Source organism: Medicago truncatula, chromosome 3 (assembly GCF_003473485.1).
Source record: "Medicago truncatula cultivar Jemalong A17 chromosome 3, MtrunA17r5.0-ANR, whole genome shotgun sequence".
NCBI classification, from domain to species: domain Eukaryota; kingdom Viridiplantae; phylum Streptophyta; class Magnoliopsida; order Fabales; family Fabaceae; genus Medicago; species Medicago truncatula.
The window spans coordinates 2,613,705-2,627,414 of NC_053044.1; the positions used below are offsets into that span (position 1 = coordinate 2,613,705).

The window sequence follows — 13,710 nt, forward strand, 5'->3', positions numbered from 1 at the left end:
CCACGTTCAAAGACAAAGACTCTGTTTGGTAAGACAAAAAAATTAGCTTATAACTTATAGTAGATAGCTTATAAGCTCGTTTGATCAAAAAAACTCTGTTTGGTAATGTTTTTTCACCACAAACTTATAGCTTATTTCACAAGCTTATAAGCTATTTTTCAGAAGTTATTCCAAGTAGCGTTTGAGCTTATAACTTATGATCTTTTATTCTATTTTTACCCTTATTAGTTTAATTAAATTCCATTTTTTACCCTTTAATATTTATTATATTATAAATTAAAATACATAAGGTTTAAACAGGCATATATGAATATATTTTTTTAATGAAAGATCTTTTTTTTTTCTTGATATAAAAAGATATTTATTTTACTGTTACGTTTACGTTTTTTTTCATTTCCATATTTAATGTCAGTGTATTCTTACGGCAAAACATTATGTTTACGTTTTACTCCCTCCGTTCTTTTTTAAGTATCTTTTTAGGATGAAATTTTCATTTCTATTTAACTATCTTTTTGATATTTTAAGGGTACGATTTGTCAATTACTTATTTTTTTTCAATAAAACTAATTAATGCAAAGTAAAAGAAAAGTAAAGTATTTTTTTAAACAAAGTTTGTTTCTTGTTATCTTTAAATTTAAACAAAATTGTGTTACAAACAATGGTTTCAAGAAAAGTTAAAATTCTATAAATAAGATAACAATTGTTAAAAATTCCAAGTGTAAAGTAAAAGAACAGATTTGAGAGGAGAAAAATAAAAAACTCCATGAATGTTCAAAAGGAAGAGAAAGTGGAAGACTCGTTGGAATTACTAATGAAAGGTGAAGAGAGAGCAATAGTTGAAGACTCATTTGACATGATACAAAAACAAGAACAAGAATAAGAACAAGATGGCGATGAAGAAGAAGAAGTTTCATCAATATAATTTTTATGTAAGAATTTGTTGGTGAAAAAGATAATAACTGACAATGGTTTGTTACGAGAGAAAGATAACATATTAAATTTATTGGAAAGATAAAGAGTCTGCAAAAAAGTATGAATTTATTGGTGGATTAAAATGAGGGTATAATAGGAATAAAATGTGCAAAAATACACATCGCTATTTTAGTGTTAATTTTCTAAAAAGACACTTAAAAAGGAACGGAGGGAGTACTATTTTTTTCTTTCTACAATCTACTTTTTTTTTTAAAGAAGGTACAAACTAATGTTACATTTAAAATATGTAATTTTATTTATTGTTACTATATTTTTTAATACTTTATATGTAATTTTTCTAGCCAAATACAAATTAATATTTAGGGATTAAAAAATTAATTTAATAATAATATTAAATTAATAAATCTAAATTATTAAGTTTTAAGTACTTAAACATTAGTTGATATAAACTTTATTATGAATTAAAAATGTCCTTTTATGTTATTTTATATTTTTCAGCTAGTTGAACTGCTAATTTTACCACACACTTTAAGTAGTTTATCAGCTATCAGTCACCGGTCATAAGCTATCAGCTATAAGAATTGCGCTATCAGTTATAAACTATCAACTAACTTATCAGTCGTCCACTATTTTTATCAAATAGAGTCAAATTTAATCGCTTAAACCAATTGAAAAAAAAAAATATTATCCATTAATGTTTTCACATTGATTTTCCAAAATTGGGTAACTAAAGAGTGATGTTGAGCCAAATAATTCATACACGAGACAATTGTTTATCGCTAAATCAGAAAATTTAATCTCCTTCCTCTTCTTTCTTTCCCTTTTCTTCCTTCATTGAAGATTTCTCCTTATGCCTAAATGTGATTAAGATTTCTCCCATACATAACACGAGTTGGAGTGGAAGCTCTTCCAATGTAAAATGGGATAAAATTCCATATTTGTATGTTGCAAATACACAAAACAATCATAATAAACCATTTTTGAGTATTCATATTTTGTGAAGGACTAATAGTCCCTTTATTTGTTTGCTAGACGTCACAATACTCTTTTTTCTTCTTTCTCAATGAGTATTGTCCCATACTAAATGTTGGTAATGCCATTAGTTTCTTATAACAATCTACGTAAAATAATAATCGAGACTAAGATTTTTAACCGACCCGTATTTTTATTTGACAAAAAAATAAGCTTTATTCAAATGCTAAAATTAGGATATAGTACACATAGTGAGTGAGAGAGTAAAAAAAACACGCTAGTAATGCATGTATGCCTTTCATAAGTCAATGAAAAATTAACAAACCAACAATTTTTTTTGAAGATAACAAAACAAAATCTTAATTATAACCAAACTAATTCCTCCCACATATGGTAAATTGTCAATAATAAGGCAAGATCCTAAGTCTTTAATCTCATCCATCTACAAGAAAAAGTTACTTTTAAGTGTTCAATCATATCGTCTATAAGTAATTTCTGATGTTACAAATTTAATCGCATGTTGATAAATCAATTGTAAACTGAGAGAATGTTAAATTTGAAGACAACCTATATAGACATCTTACTTAAAATACAAAACCAACAAAACACACCTTTCCCAAGCATTTCAGCAAATTCAGAGTACAAATTGGAAAGAAACTAAAAATAACAATAAAAAGACAAGCAAAGAAACATAACAAAGAAATCATAAAAGCAACACTAACATTAGATCTCAAATCGAACGGTGACTTAGTGACCAAACACAAAATTAGCGCAATGGCTTTCTAGGGGGTGTTTGGAGGTCACATTTAGAGGTGGCGGATGAGGTGAGAGACGATTAACCAACAAAGGCTTTGTAATGGTACGACGTCGTTGGAATAAAAAAAAAAAACTAACTAGAGAGTTGCTCTTCTTCTTGTGCATTGCCATATATGTCAACAACATCAAAAGAGTGGTGATGAATCAATGAACACACCAACAACAGAGAGGAGAGACATCAGAGAAAGTGACGAGGACAATGCATGTTAGTAGAAAAATTGGTGCACTGTCATATATCAAACCTTCTCCTCTTCCATTGTTTTTCATTCCCACACCTCCTTAATCATGTTTAGTACCCCCTCCCCCAATTTTTCAACATCCCACCCCATGAATGGTGCTCCGTACCACAATCTATGCATCTCTTTGCAATTTCTTTTCGTGGACGGTTTCAGCATAATATTTTTTTTACTTTTATATATAAAGTATTAATTACACATGAATAGAAGACAAACGGACAACAAGCTGCATCGTTAGACTTTTTACAGTGGCAAAATCAATCCTCGTAAACACAACGTTCATGGATCTATGGGACAGTGAACTTTATGTAGAAGGTCAACAACTTCTTTATGTAGATTGTCAGAATGAATAATCAAAATGAATAATTCTTAGAAAGGCGTGGAAATATTTTCGCTTCTTATTCCTTCACTTTTTTTTTTACTTTAGAAAAACTATCTATTAATAAGTAATCTTAAACTCAAAAGCAAATATTCTTCAAATGTTACATCTTGAGACGTGGAACTCATGGTGCCGAATTTGAAAAGCGATCTAATTTTGTTATGAGTTTCTTGGTGGAGTGTGAGATACAGAGGGAGACATGAGAACAGGGCCGACCTTGGGCATAGGCTCGAGGTGCGACGGTCTAGGGCCCGAGTTTTTGGCGCCAGAAATAATTTTGGGGGTGTATATAACAAAAGTTGTTGTATAGCGGGGTTTATATAGCAAATTACACCATTGGTCCCAAACATGAACAATGTTTTCAACCCTAATGATGTTTTTGGTATATACCCCCCTCCCTCCCTCCATCAAGTGTATTCAACCCTAAATTTCACTATCAAGTGAGACATACAAAAATTTGAATAAATTAGACCATGAAAATGAGCAAATTGATGATAATTCAAGTGTTTCTAATGATGTTTCAAATGCATATACTATTTAAAATTTGGTGATGATTTTGAAAAATAAATTCCTAATTTTAATATTTATAATCCAAGAGAATTAGGACAATATTGATAATAAATCAAATGATATTCCTGTTAAAAAGGGTCCTCTTCTGTTAGTCTGATAACTCTTTAAAAACAGGGCTTGCAATATTAACGTAAACAAACTAATTTCATTACTCCATTTCCAAATCACAAATTGCATATGGTAAACCAATGCATAGGTTAACAACCTAAATAACATAACATTTAATACAATACTGCAATAAGTGAACTGACTTAAAAACAATAAAATTCCAAATATTACAATGATATTCACAAGACTTTTCTCCTTATTCTTCAATGCATCGTTTTTCTTCAACAATCCTCGTATAATTTTCATAATTTTCTTCTGTCTCTCGAGCACTCTAGGATCAAACCATCGGAAGAAACTGCATTTTCTTCTTTGAAATATCTTCCACACCCATGGAATCTCCTTCATGGGTTTTCATCGATCCAGGCTAAACATGAGGGGGGGCTTTGGCTTTTATTTATTAGGGGACTAAAATCGCTACATTTTAAAAGTTAGGGGGTGAAAAGTGCATTTAAGTCATTTAATTTTGGTTATTTGAATATCCCATAAATGATTCAAGTTTTTATGAAGAAGCTAAAATCGAATATATTAATTGAACTTCTTAGTCAATCCCACACAAGGAGTACTAGAAAAGACTAAGAGGAAAAGCTACGATTACATCAAGGATCCAATAGTGCACGAATTTTTTTTTTTTAAAAAAAAAAAAAAAAAAAGCTCTCTAAGAAACACAAAACAAGACTAGAAAGTTAAACCAAACATAAATTAGGGTTAAGCCACCACATGTGATAGTTAAAAACAAAATTTGGATGATTTGCCTTTAGCCACCAAAATGATGGCTAAAGATGTTGAAGAGATTCCCCCCTGTGTGTTGAAAACTCTTGAATTTATTTTGTGTCAAATGGTTCAAATGCAAGAAAGCCAAATTAAATGAAGAACTGGGCTAACTCTATTTGAGAAGCCACCAATCGAGCCTAATTGAAGTAAATGATTGAAAACTTGAGTTGAGTGAACCATAGTAAAACCTAACCAAACATAGATATCAGACCCAATTTTTTCAAAGAAACCACAAGACAAAAAGATATGCTAGATATCCTCCTCCTTGCCACAGTTCCATGCACATAACATAGCATTTGGTTGGAGCACCCTTTCGCTTGATTAAGTTATTTGTAGTTGATAAACGATTACGTAACAAACGCAAACAAATATGTTGACTTTTAATGGAACCTCCTTATGCCAAAAGATATTTGAATGATCAACATTGATATGTTGGTCCATTGAAAGAAAGTAGTTATAAGCGCCATAAACATTATATTTTGAATATTCACGAAGTTGGTAGATCCACCTCTCACTAACATTAACATGCAAAACATTATGATAAAGTAACATGCAACACTCCCTCAATTTTACTTTATCCCAAGCCAATAAACGTCGCCGTCATTTTCAAGCCTCACCACCCTTCTCCCACCCTATATTTAACATATCTTCCACAATCGCCATTTTGTTATCAGCTAAGGAAAAAAGGCGACTAATTCTGTCTATCAGAACCCCTCCATCAAACCAAAGATCACACCAAAATAAAGTGTTTGTGCATCCCCCACCTCACGATATAAGTTATCAATCAAACCAATTATCAACTCTCACACCCACCCCACTTCAATTACTAAGTAAATTCTTCCACCAAGATGAAGCAAACCTTCCCCCATCCCCATAAATGCTTCAAGTTGAAAATATTTAATACCATTGTCCCTTAAAAAAATAATTTGAAACCAAATATAAAACTCTTTACCGACATCATTTTTTATCATTTTATATAAATATAATAAAAGATATTTTGTAATTAGGGGATACGATATTTTTTATCTTCAATTTTTCCTTTTTTTTTTTTTTTTTTTTTTTTTTTTGTCAAGCTTCAGTTTTTCCTTTTAACAAATCTTTCTTCTTATTTATGTTGGTTTTAAGCCATTTTTTAATCACTATTTGCATACCTTTTCATCTCTTTTAATTTAAATTAGTGATTTTATATATATATAGTCTTTGGTGTAAAAATCACACTATTATATAGTACTGTGGTTTTTTTTTTTTGAAAGGATATAGTACTGTGGTATTATTATTATTTTTTAGTACTTTTATATGTTAGTTCTAAAATGTCTTTCCAAATATCTACGTAGAATATTTCAGTTTGGTGCATGTGTAGAAAAGTTTTTTTATTTTTTATTTTGAAAGAGCATGTGTAGAAAAGTTGTACACCAATACAAACTAAATCATCATTTCTCTTAATTGAATACATTTTCAAACATACTATTGTTTTGTTTTTTGAAGGAAACATACTATTGTTTTGTTGTCTTAGAAAATAAAATTTGATTTTTTATGCTATTTTTAATTTTAAAATTAACACAAAACCAACAGCATTTAGTGTTCTCGTGACCAAATTGCAATTTTCCTTTCTCATGATTTGGTCTTTTTTTTGTTAGTTTGACGTGTGCAATGATGTCAGGCTTTGCAGATCCAATCATGTCTCTTTCAACACAATTTAATGTTACATGAATGTTGTTATTTTCTTCTCATAGCTCTATAATTGTCCTTTCAGTTGTGTGACAAATCTTTTTTTTTTTTGAAGGAAAGTGACAAATCTTTGTTATTGTCTTTTGGTTCAAAGAACAAGTGCCAATTTATTTTCTTGTATTTTTTGTGTCTTTCTGATTAGTCTTTTTCATATTGCAAATAAAAAAAAAAGAATTCGGTGAAGAGGGTCATAACATAACACAAACATTGTAACCATTGTTTTGTGTTGAAAAAAATGGAAGATGGAAATGTTGGAGAGACATTGTTGAAGAAAAAGTACTATGAGAATTGTCCTGGTTGTAAAGTTGACAAAGCAAAAGAGCTCAAAACTGATGTTTCATTTCGAAATCTCTTGAACATATGGATGGTGGTTTTATGCAGCTGTAAGCTATGCTTTGAAATTAATTTTCACTTTGTTAAAGAATGATGATTCTTCTTTTAATTTTGGTGATGAATGATGATAGCTATAAGAAAGAAATATAAAAATTCTGTTACAGTTTAGTTAGTTTGTCAAACTTTTAGGTGTAAAAATGTACAATCCCTTATATTATAGTTTCACAAGATAAAGCATATTGAAGCTATTAACCAAGAAAAAGTTCTTAGTAGTGATTTATCTTTCTCAGCTGCTTATTGATACATTTCTGATGTCATTGTATTTGATCTTTTCAGCTCTACCTATATCATCTCTATTTCCTTACCTATATTTCATGGTAAGTTTAATAACTTAAATTCATCATAGTACATATTTTAATTTTGTGACATCATTATTTCTTGGAAGTTTCTCTGACACAATAGGTGAATGCATTTTTGTTATCTAAAGTTTGCTACATTTTGGCTAAAGTATTCCAACATTTAATGTGAACAGTATTTTTATTTAGATAAGAGATTTCAATATTGCAAAAAGAGAGGAGGACATAAGTGCTTATGCAGGTTATGTGGGTAAGATTGATTTATTTTTTATTTTTTTTAAAACTTCCTTTGATGTCTTTTATCTTCATAAGTTCTTTATTTCTTATCCTACTATGACTGTGAAAATGTTGTAGGATCTGCATTCATGCTTGGAAGATCTTTGACATCAATATCATGGGGGATAGTAGCAGATCGTTACGGTAGAAAACCTGTGGCAATTTTAGGGATTATCTCGGTGTAAGTATATATGTCATTGAGGTTTTTTTTCCGAATAGACATATTTGAGTTTATCTACACGCATAACACTTGTAGGACTGTTTGAGAGATCTTATGGAAACAACTTATGACATGTGTGTCAGTTCTTTTCAGCTAACTTCCATAAGTTGTTCATGATAGCTTATGCAAATATTTTGACTTTATTTTATATTTTGTTATAGAAAATTCTTGTACACAAGTATTTATATATCAAGTGTCTATGGTATAAGTGCTAAACTAAGTTGTTTATTCAATAGAGGGAGAATATGGTTTTCCATTAGAGCATTGATGATGATGATTACTTGATTTCAGTATCATCTTCAACACACTATTTGGCCTTAGCACGAGTTTTTGGATGGCTGTTACAACGCGGTTTTTTCTTGGATGTTTAAATGGTTTGCTTGGACCAATGAAGGTACCAATCAACACAATAATACCTAAATGTTTCATCCTTCAACATCAGAGAGCAATCATATGTCTGTCATTTGTATATTTAGATATCAGTTAATTTTTTTTTTTGTCGCATCCTTTTCTAATAACAGGCATACTGCTCTGAAATTTTTCGAGAAGAAAAGCAAGCTCTTGGACTCTCAACTGTAAGCTTCTGTAATCTTTCTCCGACAAGTGTCGATGTCCGACACCTATAAGGCATTGAGTATATATAAATTGACTCTGTTGTATAGTTGATACACACAGTTTCACCATCTCATAGTGATACGATTTCAGTTCAGTGCAGCTTGGGGCATAGGTTTAATAATTGGACCAGCTTTGGGAGGTTATTTGGCTCAGGTACTCTATTTTTTTCCTTTTGTAATGAAAATATGTCTTGAGAATAGTCTTAGATTTTGGACATAGAAAAATGGCATGAATTCCCAATTGGATTTCTAACTTGATGTATTGTGAGAATACTATACCTTAGCCATATATGTGATGATCATGAATTGGAACTGATAAACACTTAGAAATCCTTCTTGTATATTCAAACATGGACTTGTTAGATGTCTATTATTTTAACACACTTTTACTTGTTTCTCTAATAATTTGTGTGAAATTTATATTTCAGCCAACTGTAAAATACCCAAATCTATTTCCAAAGGATTCCTTCTGGGACAAGTAAGCGAATTTATATATCTTGATTTTTGGTTTCGTAAAATTTTGACAATTTAATTTTTTCTTCCAAGCTCATTGTCATTTTCAAAACATATATCTTGTCGCAGGTTTCCATATTTCTTGCCTTCCATTTCGATATCAGCTTTTGCGTTTGTGGTAGCAATTGCCTGCATCTGGCTTCCGGTATGTGTATCTTACTGGATTCTGAAAAAACATGACATTTTTTATGAGTAGGAATCAAACTCAACTTGGTATCTGAGGGTGAAAACACTCAGACATACTGCATACCAACCACTTATGCTAAACTATGGTGGTTGAAAAATCGCGATCTATATCATTGATTTACAACTACAGATTCCTCAAGTTTATTACCAATTTTGATGTGGTATCAGTAAAAGTAAGGGTCTGAATAATAGATAGAAAGTTCTTTCAGGTTCCTCTTTGGTTCAGAAACAAGCATCCAAAATCAACTTAATTCTCACTTGTATCTTTATATCCTAAGATTTGGCTCCTCTGTAGCGATAGTTCACTTTAAACGCATATAGCGGTTGGTTAGAAAATTATCGGCAGTGATATAAATAACTTAATATTTTGTTAAGCCAGTATAACTGTTTGATCACAGTATAGCAACATTTTTCTAATGCTATTATATTGACATTGCATGATATAGCGACATTTTTTGTGTAGGTTTTTTAGCTCAGTCCTGCTTTTACTTCCCTTTTTATGCTCACGCGAACAATAAATATTTCTCTTTACTTTACCATCAATATAATTTCTATAAATGCATGCCTGTCCGACTGTAGGAAACATTACACAACCACCCTCTTAGCAATGAGTCCATTGATGATGCTGAAGCTTTAGAAACTGGAAGAAATGGGAGAGCAGGCAAAAACAAGATAATCCAAAAAGATGAAAACCTCTTCCTAAACTGGCCCTTAATGTCATCTATTGTTGTGTATTGCATTTTCTCACTTTATGATATTTCTTATCAAGAGGTACCATTTCTACTTAATAAAGTTAGTTTATGCATATTTAATAGATGTTATTTTGACTTTTCTTCTATAAAGCACGGACACAAACACAAACACGGACATGACACTGACACATTGACACTAATAATATTTTGAGAAAAGAAATTAACTGAATGTAATCTCATGTGATGGTATCATGTCAATCTCGGGAACGCTTTCTATCTGAAGTGTCGATGCTACAAGCTTTTCCTTCGTTGATGTCTTGTTCTAACTAACTTGCAGCAGAACTGATATTTTATATTATAGGCTATAAGTAAACATCATTCTACTTCTTGATAGGTCTTCTCATTATGGGCGGTTAGTCCTAGAAGGTTGGGTGGTTTGAACTTCACAACTGAAAATGTTGGTGATGTTCTTGCAATATCAGGTACATCTTTTATATGCGTATGCATCCCTAGTGATTTATTATTCTCTTACTTAATCAGAACTAGGAATATATAGTGCAACTTTGGGAAAGTGCTTAGTCTTTTGTATCATCACAATACCAAACATTAATCATAACTAAATTTCTGTTCCATCTTCCTCTTATAACTTCAATACTTAGATATACTTTATTTTGTGCTTTCTTTTCACAAGATATACTGCTTAATTATTCAGCTCTTCTGAAATGATCAATGATCAGGTATTGGTCTTATTGTCTACCAGCTTTCCCTATACCCATCATTAGAAAAATCTTTTGGACCTGCAAGATTTGCTCGCATCTCCGGGGTAAGTTTTCACCATTCATAGTGGTTAATGCAACTCAGCATTACATTATTTCTTGTTCTAAAATTGTCTTGATGTTTTGTCACCTTATGTAGGTGTTAGCCATACCTATTTTGCAAAGTTACCCCTTCATAGCAATGCTTTCTGGAATCACATTATACCTAGTGATTAATATTGCTTCTCTTCTGAAGAATATTCTCAGTGTAAGTTTATTGTGTTTTGTTTATTTAACCAATCATTAGTGATGCAGTTTCTAAATGTATTGCATTGACTTCATTAAACATCGAAAAGGAGTCCAATTTCGTTGATTGAAATTTTTTTTGCTGGATTTCAGGTGACCATAATCACAGGTTTATTTCTTATGCAAAATAGAGCAGTGGTAATGTTTGGTTCCACTCTAAACTATTTTATTCCAAAATTTAAGATCATATTTTAAGGAAATTGTAGCATAAATGGCATGTTCATTAACAGGAGCAACGTCAAAGAGGGGCAGCTAACGGCATTGCTATGACTGGAATGTCAATATTCAAAACAATTGGTCCAGCTGGAGGTGGTGCAGTGTGAGTGAATCTTTGATTTCTCTAATCACATAAGACATTTGAGTACCCATCACTAATCCTCTTTCAGAATGAAAAGCTTTGCAAGTATATTTGTGAAAAAACAACAGTTAGGTTCTTCTGCTATAACAGGCCAATATTTAACAAATTATTTCTTAATCCTGGTAAATAATACACATTAGTGATGATTTGTATCTTACCTCCAATGCATAGTTTCAGATCTCCCTTCCCTATCACATTCATCTTGGAATCATCTCCAAGCTTGACTGATTCTCTAAATGCATCATCATAATCAAATAGCCAAGCTTTAGTTTGCTACACCCTGAATCAAGAAACCACACTTCTTCTTTTGTTGTTGTGCTCACCTTTTTTGAGCCATAAACAACATTTCTTCTGTGTCATCAAATTTTGCAAAATTTGCATTTTTACTTTCCCGATTGGGACATTCATTCTGATGGCGCCCGATTTTTTGACACTTATAACATTCAACAAGTTCTCCTGCTTTCCTGTCTCTTCCATGCCCTCTAGCACCAATACGTCCTCTTCCACGCCCATAGCCCCTTAGATCTTGACCAAGTAAACTGCTTTGCAGTTCATCCATTGAGAGAGTAATGACATCATTTGATTATTCTATAGAGCACACCACATAGGTGAATCTTGATGTCCTACCTTGAGATCTTTAATCTTGCTTTCTTCTACAGCTTTGAGTTGTTCAGGAGTTGCATTTGATGGTGCCACAGTGATTCCAGTCTCCACCAATCCGCAGTACTCCTTTGATCGCAGCAGTTTCTCCGTGAGTTCTACCTAGTGATCATATAACCCATCAAACTTAGGAATTGCAGGTGGCATGAAAGATTGAAGCTCTGCCATAGCTGAATCTTCAAATCCGTTCGAAGAACATGAGAAAGATTGAAATGAAGAAGGATCTTGAAGATCAATGAGAAAACTGTTTTAACTAACTTCCCTCCAAAAAACTGTGTTTTTGTTTGTAAAACTGAATGTTTACAGGACCCTGATACCAATTGTGAGGTGAATTCTATTCTCATTATTCAGTTGAACTGATACAAAGCTATGTATAGCACTAGTTCATCATAGAGGTTTAACTAACTAGCTTACTTGGAAAACAAGTAACCTCTAAAACTAACTTCTAACCAACTAACCATATGCAATAGAATGAAATATATCACTTGGCATGTAGAATTCATTTCTGACTACAATCATATATTGAAAACAATATAATATATTCAGTTTTCTTATTCTGATATTTTGTTCATTCAGATTAGCTTGGTCACAAAAACGGATGCACGCATCTTTTCTCCCAGGTATGATGCTCAACTAATTTTAACGAGTCAATACTTACATACATCACATTCACATATGTAACTGTTCAATTTTTTCTTATTGTATGCTATCTATTTGTAAACAACATAACAATATTTAAGAGTTTAATTCCTACACATAAGTAATAGAAAGAAAAGCTGCAACAGTAGAATGACATAGGAACTCTTCTATGAATATGACATCAAAATACTTAAGAGCATTTTAACATTAATTTATTTTACTAGATATATTAGTTACCTGAATTCCTGAACCTCTATGCGGTGCATAACTGCAGGGACTCATATGGTATTTTTTGTCCTGAATATTGCTGGAGGACTTGGAGTTCTATTGATGTTTACGCCATTTTTGACTGAAAAAAAGAAAACACCCTCTCAGCAGTTACACTAACATAAATAAAGGATATAAATTGAACCTTTTCTCTATAAAAATCCTCTTTAGAGAAAAAGGGTGAGGATTATTAATGCATATCAATCACAGGACCAGATTGATGCTTTCACATTATGGTTCTCTATCATAGTAGCCTGCCATCGAATATTTTTTTGTATAACCATGTTACAGTATTCACTGTCATTTAGTAGTGATTAATCTCTGTCGTACGATCTATTAGGTGCACAAGGTGAGTTTTTCCCTCCCGACCTATTTTGTCCGAATGTGATAAGATATGTTCGTGGTCTGTGCCATCCTATATATGTGTTGTTGTAACAATCAATAGTATGAATCAATACAATCATACCTTTTTATTTTCCCTGTATGGTTAAACTCAGAAATTTTGTATTTTCTTCCCATGGAAGAATTCTCCTTAAAATAATATTGATATGATCGAATATGTAGTTTTTTAAATATTGCTAAAACAGTAAAACTCTTAAAAGGTTAATTGTGGTGCCCCGACTATGCAAATTTAGTTTACACGGTAATCCAATAGTATTGTGTAACATCATTTACTCTTAATTAATCTATTGCTTCGCGAAAAAAATAATTTTGTTGCATCTATCCGTTTTCTCAAAGGTATCAAATATCCCTATTCTCCTACTTCCTTTCTTCATGCGAACGCGACTCCAATGAATAACCATTGAATCCTATTGTCTTTATGATCTAAAAATTGTCGTGGAAGACACAATATTTTTCGAAGAATTCGTTCGGATCCACCCTAATATCATGAAAAATGGAAACAAATTCTCTCGAAATCTCTCGAAATTGTGAGAGACACAATTTCTCTATAGAATTATGTGAAGATGTGTTGCACAAATATAACAAAACATAATTAATTTTAGTTTTATTTAATAAATTAA

At 31.6% G+C, this 13,710-nt stretch overlaps 1 protein-coding gene across 3 annotated transcripts; it reads left to right on the forward strand.

Moving 5' to 3' along the window:
• Positions 1-6,552: 6,552 nt before the first annotated feature.
• Positions 6,553-13,180, forward strand: LOC11407005 (protein ZINC INDUCED FACILITATOR-LIKE 1). 3 transcript variants are annotated; one of them, XM_003598319.4, is made up of 17 exons: positions 6,553-6,896; positions 7,183-7,223; positions 7,392-7,452; positions 7,557-7,659; positions 7,990-8,092; positions 8,220-8,273; positions 8,404-8,466; positions 8,741-8,790; positions 8,895-8,970; positions 9,591-9,782; positions 10,098-10,185; positions 10,441-10,526; positions 10,619-10,726; positions 10,858-10,902; positions 10,995-11,083; positions 12,359-12,402; positions 12,696-13,180. In XM_003598319.4, exons 1-17 carry the CDS (start codon positions 6,749-6,751, stop codon positions 12,806-12,808), a joined length of 1,464 nt encoding a protein of 487 aa, XP_003598367.2. In that variant the 5' UTR covers positions 6,553-6,748; the 3' UTR covers positions 12,809-13,180. The 3 variants fall into 3 exon arrangements, with proteins under 3 accessions (XP_003598367.2, XP_024636009.1, XP_024636011.1); XM_024780241.2 differs by having other exon boundaries at positions 8,409-8,466; positions 8,736-8,790; XM_024780243.2 differs by having other exon boundaries at positions 6,801-6,896; positions 7,379-7,452.
• The last annotated feature ends 530 nt before the right edge of the window (positions 13,181-13,710 follow it).

Bases quoted from the DNA above. Each gene is read 5' to 3' on its own strand.
- LOC11407005 (XM_003598319.4), top strand. From the start codon at position 6,749: ATGGAAGATGGAAATGTTGGAGAGACATTGTTGAAGAAAAAGTACTAT. The intron at 10,527-10,618 runs GTAAGTTTTCAC...CACCTTATGTAG, and splicing joins GATTTGCTCGCATCTCCGGG to GTGTTAGCCATACCTATTTT. The intron at 12,403-12,695 runs GTATGATGCTCA...GCATAACTGCAG, and splicing joins GCACGCATCTTTTCTCCCAG to GGACTCATATGGTATTTTTT.